Source organism: Larus michahellis, chromosome 6 (assembly GCF_964199755.1).
Source record: "Larus michahellis chromosome 6, bLarMic1.1, whole genome shotgun sequence".
NCBI classification, from domain to species: Eukaryota; Metazoa; Chordata; class Aves; order Charadriiformes; family Laridae; genus Larus; species Larus michahellis.
In genome coordinates, this window is record NC_133901.1 from 51,048,381 (window position 1) to 51,062,807 (window position 14,427).

At 51.6% G+C, this 14,427-nt stretch overlaps 2 protein-coding genes across 8 annotated transcripts; one reads left to right on the plus strand and one right to left on the minus strand.

The window, feature by feature from the left end:
- The first annotated feature begins 41 nt into the window (after nt 1-41).
- On the plus strand, nt 42-8,345 carry LOC141744923 (cytochrome P450 2C8-like). 3 transcript variants are annotated; one of them, XM_074591829.1, is made up of 9 exons: nt 42-59; nt 2,639-2,801; nt 3,300-3,449; nt 3,748-3,908; nt 4,285-4,461; nt 4,985-5,126; nt 5,556-5,743; nt 6,890-7,031; nt 7,752-8,345. In XM_074591829.1, the coding sequence occupies exons 2-9, from the start codon at nt 2,768-2,770 to the stop codon at nt 7,931-7,933; spliced, it is 1,176 nt and encodes a 391-aa protein (XP_074447930.1). In that variant the 5' UTR covers nt 42-59; nt 2,639-2,767; the 3' UTR covers nt 7,934-8,345. The 3 variants fall into 3 exon arrangements, with proteins under 3 accessions (XP_074447930.1, XP_074447928.1, XP_074447929.1); XM_074591827.1 differs by lacking the exon at nt 42-59 and adding an exon at nt 2,059-2,293; XM_074591828.1 differs by lacking the exon at nt 42-59 and adding an exon at nt 2,121-2,243.
- LOC141744924 (zona pellucida sperm-binding protein 4-like) lies at nt 5,853-12,252 on the minus strand. 5 transcript variants are annotated; one of them, XM_074591835.1, is made up of 5 exons: nt 12,047-12,252; nt 11,565-11,686; nt 11,384-11,486; nt 10,659-10,814; nt 5,853-5,976 (listed from the first exon to the last, which is right to left on the minus strand). In XM_074591835.1, the coding sequence occupies exons 1-5, from the start codon at nt 12,243-12,245 to the stop codon at nt 5,969-5,971; spliced, it is 588 nt and encodes a 195-aa protein (XP_074447936.1). In that variant the 5' UTR covers nt 12,246-12,252; the 3' UTR covers nt 5,853-5,968. The 5 variants fall into 5 exon arrangements, with proteins under 5 accessions (XP_074447936.1, XP_074447932.1, XP_074447934.1 ...); XM_074591831.1 differs by having other exon boundaries at nt 5,935-6,086; XM_074591833.1 differs by lacking the exon at nt 5,853-5,976 and adding an exon at nt 7,991-9,097.
- Between the last annotated feature and the right edge of the window lie 2,175 nt (nt 12,253-14,427).

The window sequence follows — 14,427 nt, forward strand, 5'->3', positions numbered from 1 at the left end:
TTTCACGTGAACGGAGAGGACAGAGCAGTCCTGCCTACTCTTAGCATCTGCAAACAGAAGTGAGTACTCGGAAAACCCTGGAATACTACTGTGACATGAAAAGGTCTGTGTTTTCCCACAGGGACGGGTCTGAGTGACTAGTCTTATGTGTTTTCCTCCCTTGTAAACCCCCAGTGTGTCTGCCAGGGCGGTGGGAATATCTGGAATATAATGATTTTATTCTGACAAAAATGAGAAAGCTTGAAAGTATTCCCAGTTCCAGGGCTCTTGCCCAAAGTGTGTCTCAAACTGTGAGGTAGAGCTAGGAAGTAAGCCCTCGTCCCCAGGATCAACGGCACTTTACAGGGAAGGTGGCAAGGCAATGAACTCAGGCAGCAGAGAGGCCTCCTGTAGCCAAGTAAACTCCCATGAACTCCGCTTTCACCCAGAGCGACATGAACTCCCATGAACTGCCCTGGCAACATCTGAGCCGATGCAGAGGAGTTCACGTCAGCGGATAAGCAACTAGCCCAAACTTGTTGGCAATTCAGTTTTTCCACCAAAGTATCAAGTACAGGTCTTTAAGAAGTGAAATGACATTTTAAACGAACAACAGGTTTTAAGAAGTGAAATGACATTTTAAAAGAACAGCTAGCAAATTATTGCACCAATGCAAAAGAGCAAGGATGACGTAAGAACTTACGGGGAAGCTGCAGAAACTTTTGCAAAACTTCGCTAGCTCCTCTGAGTGAAGGGGAAACTCACGCTAACACGCTGCGGCACAGCAAACCCAGCACACTCCAACCAAGCACCTGGTTCACCCAGGCCCCTCGCTGATTCCCACCAAGTCCCACGTCCCCTATCCTCGCAACACCTTCCGCTCAGTGGGATGAGTCCTGTCTGCCTGCAGAAGCGTCGCAGCTCAGGAAAGACAGAGGGATATGGCCAGACTGAGCGAGCTGAGCACAGGCAGTGCCACAGCCCTGAGGGTCCTTTCTACCCGCCGTTGCCACTGCTGTTGGGACCTCGCAGGTACACAGCCCCAGAGTGGGCAGGAAGCCTCCCCAGCTCTTTTTGAAGCCCTTGCAACACACCAGACATGCTCTGCAGTCTCCCAGAGCACCTCTGGCCCTTCCAGGGGAGCAGTTCCTCATGTTGGAGTCAGACAACAACTAAACAGGGAACTCGTACGTGCCAGCTTCTAGCAGTAGCTTGGGTGCGCTGCTTGGGTCATTGCAAGTGCAAGGAGTAGTGGCCAGGTTGCACTGACCTATACCCAGCCTCTCACAAGCGCACCTCTGGCTCAGCTTGGGAAGCCATTGCCCAGAGACCCTCTCAAGAGACCCATCTCAAGATTTCTCTCTTCTCTACCTGCTTCTCTCACCCTTTCCTCTAGGAGACCTCAAACAGGTCAGAGTCCCAAGGTCTAGTCCCCTTTTCTTATGTCTTTTTCTTATCTCTCCCGGCAAATCCTTTCTCATCTATTGTGACGTCTGGAGACCTTTCTGCCCTTGCCAGACGGATATTTTATACTTTCCCCTCCTGTGAGGCCAGACATCTCTAGGGAGAGAGACCGAGGCAATTGCTGTGCATTGAGGAGAACACGTCAGTATGTTTTTTGGCACATCACACGCAGTGCGAACTCCACTGATAATGTCAGGAAGACTTCAGGAACAAGCAAGGATGGCTCACCCCACTGAGAGCTTGTACGATTAATACCAAAGAACAGAAAATGCAAACAGCACTGAAGTACTTCGAAGATACTCTCGTGACAGTGGATTTCCAGGAGCGCCTGAGTCGAAGAGTGTGCCCCTAGTGTGACCTCTTTAATAATAAACTTTAGATGAAACAAAACAAGTTTTATGAACACATTGTAAATTTCTTAACCTCAGTTGGCCTCTGCAATTGTTTGAGATAAGGTGTGTCTTTGATGGCCAATTAACACTGAGAGAAGTCCTAGTTTCATAACACAGGGCAGTCAAACAAATGATTGACTACTAATATTGACTGACTCAGCCACGTGATCCAAAACCTGCTGTTGAGGTAACATAGCTAGCATAGCTAACATAGCCCTTCGGTATATAGGCTCGGGCTCCGGCAGCCAGAGTCACTCCCTCCTGAGCCACAGAAGCAAATGGAGCTCCTGGGAGCAGCCACTGTTGTCCTCCTGGTTTGCATTGCTTGCCTGCTCTCCATCACAGCATGGAGAGGGAGGTCTGGAAAGGGGAAGATGCCTCCGGGACCAGCTCCCCTTCCCATCCTAGGTAACTTGCTGCAGGTGAAACCAAAGGACTTGGCCACAACCCTCCAGAAGGTGAGGCCACTTTCTTCTTCTCTCTTACTTTCTTCTGTGGGCAAGAAGTGTGTGGGACCTGTGCGTGGGGACAGTCTGTGACCATAGCTTGATAAGCAGCTATCCCAGAGGAGCAGAAAAGCCATGAGGATCTCAGCTGCTCCCCCGCACTGCTGTTGTCATTGTTGCACAGGGCCTGATAGCTGGGAACCCTCTCCACACCTATATTTGTCAGGAGAGGACGAAAACTTGACGTTGCTGGTCTGTGAGGCTGCACCGCCTGCCGTGGGATGCAGCAGCAAGGCCACTTTTCAACTCCTCCTCCCGCTCTGCTCCATGGCCATCTTCTGTCTTGCATTTTGACAGCTCAGTGAAGAGTATGGACCAGTGTTCACAGTGCACCTGGGCTCTGACCCAGTGGTGGTGCTGCACGGACATGATGTGGTGAAAGAAGCCTTGGTTGATCGCGCGGACGAGTTTGCTGCCAGAGGACACATGCCAATAGGAGACAGGGCGAACAACGGATTAGGTATGTTTGCTGAGTGAGCTCCTTCTGAGGAGAAGGGAAGGGCTGAGCATTCATTTGGCAGATCAGGGCTGGAATGTACCACGCAGGAGGGAGGACTGTGGAGAGTGGGTGGGTCCTACCTGGAGAAGGGAAGGCAGAGTGGGCTGTAATTGCTGCCTTTTATCACCCAAAGCGGGTAGTAGAGAAATGGAGTCAGATTGATCTTAGTGATGTGCAGTGAAAGGGCAAGCGGCAACAGCCCCCAGCTGCAGCAAGGGGAATTATGTGCAGATACGAGTGATGAATTGTTCACAAGGAGGTTGGGCATGTGGTGGAGAAGGCCAAAAGCAGGCAGGTGGACTACAGTACCTCCATAGAGTGTCTCCAAACCACAGTACTCTATGACACTACCGTGACAGTGCTCTCCCAGGGACAGGATTCGCTCTCGCTGTGAGCCTCTGTTCATCTCACACCCAGCACACCCAAGCCAGGTCTTTGCTCTTCCTTCTTCCTCTGCAGGGATTATTTTTAGCAACAACCAGGAGTGGTTACAAGTCCGTCGGTTTGCTCTCAGCACTCTGCGCAACTTTGGAATGGGGAAGAGGAGCATTGAAGAGAGGATCCAGGAGGAATCTGAGCACTTGCTAGAAGAGATCAACAAAACAAAGGGTATGCTACAGTTTCAATATAGCTTATGTTTGCAAGAAAAAGGACTGTACTAAGGGAGACCCATGTCTTTAGCATAGAATAGAATTAGCACGTGCTTTGGCCATGCAGCAGCTGCCCCCCGTTACAGAGCAGTAAATAATTCCGTGATCACATACTGTTCTTTTTGGGGACCCTTCTGTGTCGTTCAGAGACTCTGTTCTGGTATTTCCACTAACAACCAGAGCCCAGGTTACCCACAGTAGCCATGAGTAGCCATAGTTGGTTTTCTTTATGGTTTGTAACTTTTCTGAAATCCCAGGAACGCCTTTTGACCCAACCTTCATGCTGAGCTGTGCTGTCTCCAACATCATATGCTCCATTGTCTTTGGGAGACGATATGACTATAAAGACAAGAAGTTCCTGGCCCTGATGAATAACATGAACAACATCTTTGAGATGATGAACTCCTACTGGGGACAGGTACAATCCAGTAGGCATTTTAGTGTGTCAACATTCTCCTAGGGGAGCAGGGAGCCTTCCTCCCAGTGAAGTCCCATCTCAGTTTTCTAAGTAGGACCCCGTCAGTGCTTTGCTGCACAGGAGGGAATTCATTCAAGAGCAAGACGCACCCTCACCAATGGAGAGCTGAGGGTGCTTCCCCCTGGTCCTGACGCCCTTCTTCTCCGCCTAAGGTTCCTACCACTAAGCAAGCCCCTACTGCCCTGTCAGACTGCCCAGCCTCACCGCCCTTCTGCTTGTCTCAGTTGAGAGGGTTGTGAACTTCCTAGGCTTTTTGGTAATATCAAAGGATGGGGCAATGGTCATGCTAGGGACCCTCCTGTTTCTTTCTTTCCAGCTCTACCAGATGTTCTCAAATATCCTGGATTACTTGCCTGGCCCACACAACAAAATATTCACAGAATTTGATGCTCTAAAAGCCTTTGTGGCAGAGGAGGTGAAGATACACCAAGCCACCCTAGATCCCAGCTCCCCTCAGGATTTCATTGATTGCTTCCTCACCAAAATGCAGGAGGTAAGGAGACAGCGTACAGCCCCAGCTCATCCCCAACACACCTACACTGAGCCCCTTCCCTCTCCTAAGTAACACAGGCATTGGGATGATCCCTTCCCAGGCAGCTAGGCTGTGCAGTGGGAAGGCACCAGCAATACCCCAGATATTGCCTGTGCTAGAGCTTATAGCTCTGGGTCTGCACACTCACCAGCCCCTACCTGCACCTTCTTGGACAGCAAGACCTTCATCTGCTCTCACTGAAACACAGGGATGTGTGCAGTCTGGTCTTGCAGTTCTTCCACTGGAAAGCAGTTAGCACAGCAAGGGCAGACATGCAGCTACGTACCATTTGGTGCACAGCTTGAAAGAAGGCCGCGCTGGTGTTGAGCTTACTGCACAAAGAGAGCATTGCAATGTCCCAGGTGGCTGCTGCAGCTTAGCAGAGAAATGCAAGAGCTCTGGGTGAGAAAGAAGGCCTGGGATGACACAAGAAAGGGCCACTTTTCTCAGCCCAGCCAGAGAAACAGCCCAGCCTTTTCCCTAGGAGAAAGAGCACCCCAATTCCAGTTTCCACATGAAGAACCTGATAACCAGCACCTTCGACTTGTTCATTGCCGGGACTGAGACAACTAGCACGACTGTAAGATATGGGCTTCTGCTTCTTCTCAAATACCCGAAGATACAAGGTACCAGTCTGTGACCTCTTCCTCTCTAGCTGTTCCCCTGGGCTGGGCACGCGTCTAGCACCGTATCCTTCTCCCAACTTTCCTCCTCTCTCTCGCACATTTTACCCAAATGGGCAAAGTCCTTGCACTGTCATTCCCCAGGGTAGGCATTAGAGATCCCTCAGCTTCACTGGCATCATCATCAGCTGCACTCCCCTCACAGCCAAGGACTTGACTGTGTGTCTTTACCGCCCAGTACTCCTATTTAGTCAAGTCACTGGGAGGACATTCTTTGCATGGGCCGCAGTGGAACTGTGTTCTCGTCGACACCAAAACCAACATCAGTGCTCCTGTCACCTGTGATGTGTGATTTGTGGGCAGCTTAGGGCAACCTGTTTAGGTAGGTTTGGTTTTATTTACCCATTTTATGGTTTGTGCTTCTCATGACAGAGAAAGTTCAAGAAGAGATTGACCGGGTAGTAGGACGATCACGAAAACCTTGCGTGGCTGACCGGACCCAGATGCCCTACACAGATGCGGTGGTCCATGAAATCCAGCGCTTCATCTCCCTCGTCCCCCTGAGTGTCCCTCGCGCTGTGACCAAAGACCTCTGCTTCAGAGAGTATGTCATTCCCAAGGTTAGTGGGCAAGTTCCCTCAAGTTCGGCAGCACTTTTGCTCTTAGGCTGGCAGTTACAAGCCAGAAGCTAGAAGTGCAGTGGCCTGACCTAGTATCACCCAGCCCTTCAGGAAGGTGTTATCCTCAGGCTCCTGTAGCTCACTTGCAGCCCCTTGCTGCCACTCCGTGGGCCAAGACTGGAACAGTAGCTCTGCCCAACACCTTTGCTCACTTGCTCCGCAGCTTTATCCATCTGCAGAAACACGGTGGGTTCACAAAAAAAACAGAGCAGTGACTCCTCACACAAAAGGCAGCAAAGCCATGGAACTGCTCACCACCCTCCAGGAGAGCCTGTGCGCATGCCTGGAAGCAAAGTCAGTTGGTGGTTATTGAGCACAGAAAACCCCAGAGCCACAAAGTGCTGAAGACTACGTTTGCAATCAAGGGAACGAGCAAAACCTCTTTGCCTGTTTTTACACACTTCTTGAGGCAGTCACTGCTGGCCATTGCCAGAGGCAGGCTGATGGGCTACAGCAACCCATGGCCTGGCCTGTCGCAGCAGCGCTCGTTGCTCTTCTGGCTGACTGTGTACAGCAGGGGAACAGCAGCACACAGGCTGTTGGCCTTTTAATTTTCAGCTGTCTGTGTAAAATCAAAAGGCAGGACCCAGGGACCTGCTCAGCTTCTAGCAGATGGCTCTTGTGTCATCACTGTTGGATTACTTATCTCACACCCCCACCAATGGCTGGTCAGGAAGAGGGAAGGAAGAGGACTGTGGCAGAAGAAATTTGTCAGGAGACGGGAAAGCAACCTTTTGCTTTTCGGGGCTCACAGAAAAGAAGGAACATCTACAAGTTCATTAGGGTGAAACACTGAGAAAGAGGAAGAATTAGGTGGGGTGTCCCCAGATGACTAGAGCAAAGTGAGGATAAATGGTCCGAAAGTGAGAGGGAGCATTCAGGAAGATCAGCCAACAATTGTCCCTGCTGTCCCATCTAGCAGGCTCTCCCTAAAGCTGCCTCCCCAAAGGCAAGGTCCCCAAAAGGAAACCAAAGGCACTAGTAGGACTGTGCTGGGATGCTCAGTCTTAACTTGGCAGGCAGTCGGATTAAGTGACCTAACTCACCTCCCCTTCATATTCTGCTCTTCTCCTTGTGTTATCTCAGGGCACCACAATCTTTCCTGTCCTCACTTCTGTCCTCCACGACAGTAAAGAGTTTCCAAACCCAAATGAGTTCAACCCTGGACACTTCTTGAACGAGAACGGCACCTTTAGGAAGAGCGAGTTCTTCATGCCCTTCTCAGCAGGTAAAGCACTGGCTTTCTCTCTCTTCCTCTCCCTGTCGCCGTCGTCCTCCTCCCCCTCTGGGGACCATTCTGCCTTTCCCTATAACACACACTCCCTCTTCCCAGCGTGGTCCCACCGGTGCTTCCATAGGGCTCACTGCTCTCTGGATAACCCCTCCCTGATGCTCCATTCCCCAGCTGCACCTCCCATCGTGTTCAGGCCTGGAGGCTTCTCAAACCTCCTACTGGGAGTTGCCGATGTAATGATGTGAATGGGATCTATTGACGCTTTCTAAAAAACCTGTCACCTTCCGACACAACCACCAAAGTCATCCTTAACCATCCTCTCTTTCCGTGGTAGTTGCACTTTTCCCAGCACCTCTTAAGTACCTCTCGGGCTACACGCAACCACTCACCTACCAATAGCCCCTACCCTCTGTTTTCTCATCTGTGCTTCATGTGCCCTTACTCTCTCTCACCTTGCCCTCTGCGACGCCCCCTCTATGCTCAAGACTTCTTCTGCTCTTGTTCTTCCTTCACACACCCAACCAAACTGCCAAGGGTGGGCGTCCATCTTTCTCCAACAAACTATTCTCTTGCAAACGTCCTTAGTAATCCCGACAGTCGTCTCACTGCTGGAGCTGTATCTGGTAAATAAAGCTGCCTAACATACCTGCTTAGTACAAACTCTTGTCTACTTGGCAACACCTGTCGAGCACTATTTGCTGTTTTCACTTCCAGGGAAGCGAATATGCCCCGGAGAGAGCCTGGCACGCATGGAGATATTCCTACTCATGGCCATCATCTTGCAGAACTTTACCTTGAAGCCTGTCGTTGACCCCCAGGAACTCAGCATAACCCCAACACTGAGTGGGACAACCAACGTACCTCCTGCCTACCAGCTCTGTGCTGTCCCCCGCTAAAAAGCACAGAAACTCTTTCCACGGTATCCTGAGCCTGGCTACTCCTTTTACATCTGCCTTACTAAAACCAATGGCAGAAGCATTGGCGCACCTCCCTAAGGCTTCCAGGAAGACAGCCCAAACACAGGTGCACAGAGTAGGCACCTTCAAAGCCTCCTGGAACTGCTCTACCACATCCCAGGGAGGCCCTGGGTGACATTGCAACCTGTTGCACTGATGCTCTCTCTGTGCGCTCCTTGAGTGCAATGGCTGCATCAAATAGCTGATTTTCTCACACACACAGCTCCCATGGCTGCCCACGACCTGCTTCTCCTGCAGCATGTGTCCCACCAAGAGCAGCATGCTTTGCAGATGGTTAGCGCTGCACGTGTGTACATTAATGACCCAATAAAGAAAAATCTTTTTATGATTATTTGAGCCATTATTTCCTTTGGGTTGGGGCAGCACCCCATCCGCCCCATGGTGGGTAAGGAACAGCTGAGAATGACGGGAAGTTGCCATCACAGGGGGTAAGTTCTGCAGCTGGAGTTGTATTCTCTTCCCACTTTTCTTGGGCATATCACTTCATCTCCCTTATGGTCTGGACTCCTTCTGCTAAATGAAAAGAGTGCATCCCTGTCTTTGCAGGCTGTTGGGAGAAGCTCAGCCACCTGAGCCATGGGGACTGCAAACAACTCTCTGGCTGCTCTTTCCTACCATCAGAATCACTGCGAGGATTTAGATGTTATTTATTAAAATGAATGAACTTAAATTTAGGAGGACAGCAAAACCAACTCTCCCAGAGACCTTGGGTATTCCAGGGGAATCTCATTTAGCTTCTGCATCTCAGAGGCGTCACTGCAAACAAGTTCTTCCCCTCTCCAAAGTCTCTTTTGTCCTGTCCTCTGTAGAATTTCATGTACGCACAAAGAGAAAACTCTCTTCTTCATAAACTGCAACCGCGCGACCCCTGGTTTCCAGGAAAAGGATCGTGTCTGTTATCTCTAGTCACAGCCCCTACTCGGTGCTTTTCCTTCAGTGACAGGGTGGATGGTTTTCATAAATGGATTCCACCACAGGTGGCTCTCCTCTGGGCTTATTTGTCCTCACGGGCTTTGCTTGTGTTTGGATGTCTGGTTTGCAGCGCTTGTCTTGATCTTCATTTACGTAGGTATTTCTTGTCCCCTGCATCATGGTCATATAAAAGTCCCAGAGGTAAAATACAATTCCTGTGATGGTAGTCACAAGGTACTCGGAGACCTTGTGAGTACTGCAGAGAATACAATATGCAGTAGTTTCCACCTCTCTTTGGAAACGTTTGGTGGTATTTTGAGTAAAATATCATATTTGCTCACATCCCAGGTTCATCCCTCCTTCTCCCTCCATTTTTGCCCACGCAGGATGCAGCTTTAATGCCTGTGTACTCTAAAACAATGGCAAACCATTGCTGGCCTCTCATCTAGGATTGCCTCAAATGGACAGAGGTGCAACCAGAAAGAGCAGTCACGTAGGATCCCCAGGCAAGCATGGGGAGAGACCTTACCATGAGCTCTTGTATTAGTTTTGTGTGGCAAGGTGTTGGTAGCAGGGGGGCTATAGGGGTGGCTCCTGTGAGAAGCTGCTAGAAGCTTCCCCTACATCCGATAGAGCCCATGCCAGCTGGCTCCAACATGGACCCGCCAGTAGCCAAGGTCGAGCCCATCAGTGACGGTGGTAGCACCTCTGGGATAACATATTTAAGAAGGGGGGAAAAAAACAGCCCAGCAACTGCAGCTGGAGAGAGGAGTGAGAATATGTGAGAGAAACAGCTCTGCAGATGCCAAGGTCAGTGAAGAAGGAGGGGAGGAGGTGCTCCAGGCGCTGTAGCAGGGATTCCCCTGCAGCCCGTGGTGAAGACCATGGTGAGGCAGGCTGTCGCCCTTGCAGACCATGGAGGTTCATGGTGGAGCACATATCCACCTGCAGCCTGTGGAAGACCCCACGCTGGAGCAGGCGGATGCCCAAAGGAGGCTGTGACCCTGTGGGAAAGCCCACGCTAGAGCAGGCACCTGGCAGGAGCTGTGGCCCCATGGGGAGAGGAGCCCATGCTGGAGCAGGTTTGCTGGCAGGACTTGTGACCGTGTGGGGGACCCACACTGCAACGGTCTGTTCCTGAAGGGCTGCAGCCCGTAAAAGGGACCCATGCTTGGATGGGACCCCGTGCTGGAGCAGGGGAAGAGTGTGAGGAGTCCTCCCCGTGAGGAGAGAGGGGCGACAGAGACAACATGGGATGGACTGACCACAACCCCCATTCCCCATCCCCCTGTGTTGCGCGGGGAGAGTAGGTAGAGAATTTGGGCATGAAGTTAAGCCTGGGAAGAAAGGAGGGGTGGGGGGAAGGTGCTTTAAGATTTGGATTTATTTCTCATTATCCTACTCTGATTTGAATGGTAATAAATTTAACTAATTTCCCCAAGGTGAGTCTGTTCTGCCTGTGATGGTAATTGGTGAATGATCTTTACCTCAACCCATGAGTCTTTAGTTATACTTTCTCTCCCCTGTCCAGTGCAGAGGGGGGGTGATAGAGCAGCTTTGCTGGGCCCCTGGTGTCCAGCCAGGGTCAACCCACCACAGCTCTGTAGGGCTACCCTTGAAGCCAGTCCTGCATTTAGGAACGCACTCAGCAGCACCGGTACACACCAATACTGCTCTACCAGGGAAGTAAGGAATCCCAGTTCACGGCTCCTCCAGGAGGAGGCACGCTTACCTGTGTTACCAAAGTAACAAGGCTTCACCCTGTCCCTAGGGTCATAGCAGCAGCCTCGCTCTTCACAGTCTCCCTGGCTGATAGGCAAGGAGGCACACAGCAGCCGGTCTTGGCTGAGGACAGCAGAACAGACACCACTGCTTGGAGCATCCAGGGCTGGAAGAAACAGCAGGAGTTTGCAGCTAAGGCACAAGGAGCAGGGGGGTAAAGACACAGAGGACACTGCTGGCAGATGTCTTGGTGACTCTGCATGCAAATCGAGGGAAGTTAGACTCAAGTGAGGGTGAAACACACAGCCTGGAGCTGGCACGGAAGCCGGCTTAGAAGGGACCTGCATTCCCTGGAACAGAGACTCCCCCTGAAGCCACTCACAAGAGACTAGACTGTATGGGATCTGTCAAGATAAAGTATTCCGCATCAACTCTGGTAGTTTGGAAAAATCATTGTACCCAATCTCCAGCTCAGTCCCTGAACTTGCAGGGATCGATGCAGTCAGAACATGTCTAGGAAACATAAGGAACATTCACCTGCTGACCCTGCAGAGGAGGCACAAGCCCTCAGCAAGTTGGTGGCTCTTCTGTCTGAAACCCTTCTCCAGGGAGTCTTCTGCACAGCAGTAAGTCCCTCTGCCCAGCCCCAGACTGACTAGGAACAGACATCCAAAAGGAAGGGCACTCATCACCACAAGATACAAGCGGGACTTCCTAATGAGCTGTCAGTCTTACCAGGAAGGTCCACAGGGCACCTGAGCAGCTTCTCTTCATGAAGAACCTTTTGTCCAGCATCGTCTGTTCCTTCAAGCCCAACCAGCATGAGGTAATTGCCATCCTAGGGGAGAGCCACACCAGTCAGGGCAGCCAGAGCAGCAGTAGCCACAGTCCCAGCAGAACCCCTAAGGTCACTCACCCATTCAAAGACATAACAGCCAGTATAGGAGACCAATACTTTCCTGGAGCCATCTGGAGTCCCAGATACCAAGAGCCCACACTCAGAGTCATTCTGCAGAACGTGTGCCTCCCCCTCGGTATCTAGGGAAAGAGGAGACAGCAGCAGAGGTTTCAGCATCCCACGTTGAAGACGGGGTCCGCTACAATCCTACCCTTCTGTCGGAAAAAAGGCCCTAGCCAGTATTAGGGTCTGGGCCAGCAGGGGTGTGTGAGGGAAGAGCCAAGACCCAGCAGCCAAGACCATCTAGATCGAGGCACGGCACGCCACCAAAGCCCGTGACTGCTAGGTCATACAAACAGCCCCCTGGTTACACAAGATGCACTGAAGCCGTTAGACAACACTTCACATCAAAGCTGCCCCTTTCTCCTCATTCCAGGCATACACCTGCACTGTGCCAAAATACAGCAATAAGAAAGCCTCTTGACACCACCCTCACTTACCCCAAGTAGTCAGCACAAAGGAAGCGTTCCCTTCCCAGCCTGGAGGTAAGGTGAACTGCAGGCTTTCTTGGCCACAAACCAGCAGGGTGGGATCAGAAAAAACACTACCCTGAGCCCCCACAACCCAAACAAGGGGACCAAGAAAGCCCCAGAAGAGCACAGCTCCAAATGCAGCCCTAGACTGCCCTGCAACACCCATCCTGCTCTCTTGCTAAGCACCATAAAGCAGCTGCTCTCAGCCTAGCCTTTTAAATTGCAGAGCCAGCTGGGACCAGAAATTCCCAAAGTGTCCAGGTGGACCCAGCCCAGCAGTTTAACACCTTCCATTGCTCTCACCTGGCTCTGAACCCGGCGCAATCTGCTTGCACCCTTTGAAGGTGTGCAAGCAGGAGCTGCGCTTATGTCAAGAGACGAGCCTGCATTCATATCACTAAGCTGAGAGGAACTCCTCTGTGCAATTTACTGTCCAGCCCCAGGAGGGTCTTCAAACCCTTTTTTCTCACCCCGAGTTCTTCCCGCTGCTGGCCCATGCAGGAGATCCACCAGCTTTTCCCCATGTACCCTACTGCTGCTCTAATTGCTCATTACATGGCATGAGTGCAAGAAGCTGCGTGACAACGCTCTTTTGCTCTTTTAAAGGAGCCGCCGCTTCAAATGCCGGACATGGGGTGCCAACATAGAAGCACAGAAATAGCCCTCCACATGAAATCTGTGGAAAACTGTGGTGCTCGGGCAGGCTTTGCACCCCTAAAAGGAGGTGATTCCCCTTAAACGGTCCTGGCTGTGGACTACAGCCCCGTTTGCAGTCCAGGGCTGTTCCGGGCATGGCTGCTAGGTGGCAGGACCATGTGCTCTGTGGGACACCCACCCCCAAAGGCTGGCCAAGTGGGCTGACAGGATGGGCCTGAGACACAGGTAAGGGGAGCCTCTGTAATCCCAGAGAAAGCCTCTGCCTGCCAGCACCCATCGCCTGCCTGTACCTGCAGCGTGTCTCACGTAGAGCCTTCTCTCTCCCTCGCCACACATCAGGCTACAGCACCCACGCTGAGTAAAAGCCTTATTTCCATATGGGAAGGCCATCTTTCCGTACAGATGTTTCTGTATTCACGCAATGGAGGCGTGGATGTCTTCACGCTGCTGCAGGGGTGGCACGCACATAGTTGGTGCGTGCGTTTTTGTGCCCTGCTTTTTGCAGCAGCAGCGCTGGCATAGCCTGTGCCGCGTGTTCTTTTGTAATCTGTTTATTTCTTTGGGACTAGATCATCCCTAGATCGTCTAATCTTGACCCTTAATAACGCACTGCCGTTGGTAGCCACCCACACTCCTGCTCTCAGCAGACCCTCCGGACGGCTGCCCAGCCCCACGCAGCAGGCAGCGTGCCCACCCCTCCAGCCAGCCCTCAGCAGCAGGCATGGGTCGTAGCTGAGTCCAAGGGAGGTGTTTCCTTTGCTCTTCCACCTTAGCCCACAGCCCGTCGCTCCTCTACAGCAGCACAGGATGCCGTGATCCCAGCCGGCCAGCCGGGTGAAGAACGTCACTGTGCCTGCCCTGCGCGCTGCTTCTTTCATGTACCAACCAGGAGAGCTGTTCCACAAAGTACAAGACCTTTCCCGCTGCTCTGCCCGGCAGAGACTGAAGCAAATGGATCTCGACAGGCTGCCTGCGTGGCTGCTGTTTGAGCCGCGCTCACGAACCAAATGGGCTGGTCCCAGCGCCTGCCTGGGCACCGGGCAGCCACAGTGGAGAGGAACCTGGGGAAAACATTTGGACTTTGGCAGGGAGGGAGGCTTCATCTCTGTAGAAGCTTGTGCCAGGACAGCTTGCCCAAATCTCACAGCCACCGTGTGACTGCTGAATGCTTCACTTCACTGCATTATCTGCTGATAAATGGGTAAAAAATAACAAATAAATGAAGCACTTTGGAGCTATAGAGATAGCTTTCATTACACTTTAACCCACCAATACTTTGTTTATGCTCATAGGAAAAAGTATCTACAGGTACGTGAAGAATAACTCTCTGTGAAACAACACTGGGAACGCTGTAGATCCCCCAGGCAATACCTGTGCTGAGAACGGTTTCAGGTAAGTGCCCTTTCCTAATTTCGACGCGCAGACACTTGACAGCTGTGTTGGAGGACGTGGAGATGGGAGGTGATGAAAATGAGCCTGAAATTCACGGAAACGAGATGCTTTGTTCAGAAGAAGTTGGGATAGGCAGCGGAAAGCAGCTTGGCTGAGAGGAAACAGGCAGGTCTCTCTTCCTCGCAAATCTCTTCCTCATCCATTTAATAGTTCTCACGCAGTACAGTGACCCAGCTGTAAGCACCAGTTTAGCTAGCACTCAAGACCACCACAAACAGGACGACGCAGAAGATGAAGGT

Coding starts and splice junctions, on each gene's coding strand:
- LOC141744923 (XM_074591827.1), top strand. CDS start 2,114: ATGGAGCTCCTGGGAGCAGCCACTGTTGTCCTCCTGGTTTGCATTGCT. Junction 2,294..2,638: donor TGGCCACAACCCTCCAGAAG/GTGAGGCCACTT, acceptor GCATTTTGACAG/CTCAGTGAAGAGTATGGACC. Junction 3,909..4,284: donor TGAACTCCTACTGGGGACAG/GTACAATCCAGT, acceptor CTTTCTTTCCAG/CTCTACCAGATGTTCTCAAA.
- LOC141744924 (XM_074591830.1), bottom strand. CDS start 12,245: ATGGGTGTTGCAGGGCAGTCTAGGGCTGCATTTGGAGCTGTGCTCTTC. Junction 11,687..12,046: donor CTTTGTGCTGACTACTTGGG/GTAAGTGAGGGT, acceptor CTCTTTCCCTAG/ATACCGAGGGGGAGGCACAC. Junction 10,815..11,383: donor GTGCCCTGTGGACCTTCCTG/GTAAGACTGACA, acceptor TGTTTCTTCCAG/CCCTGGATGCTCCAAGCAGT.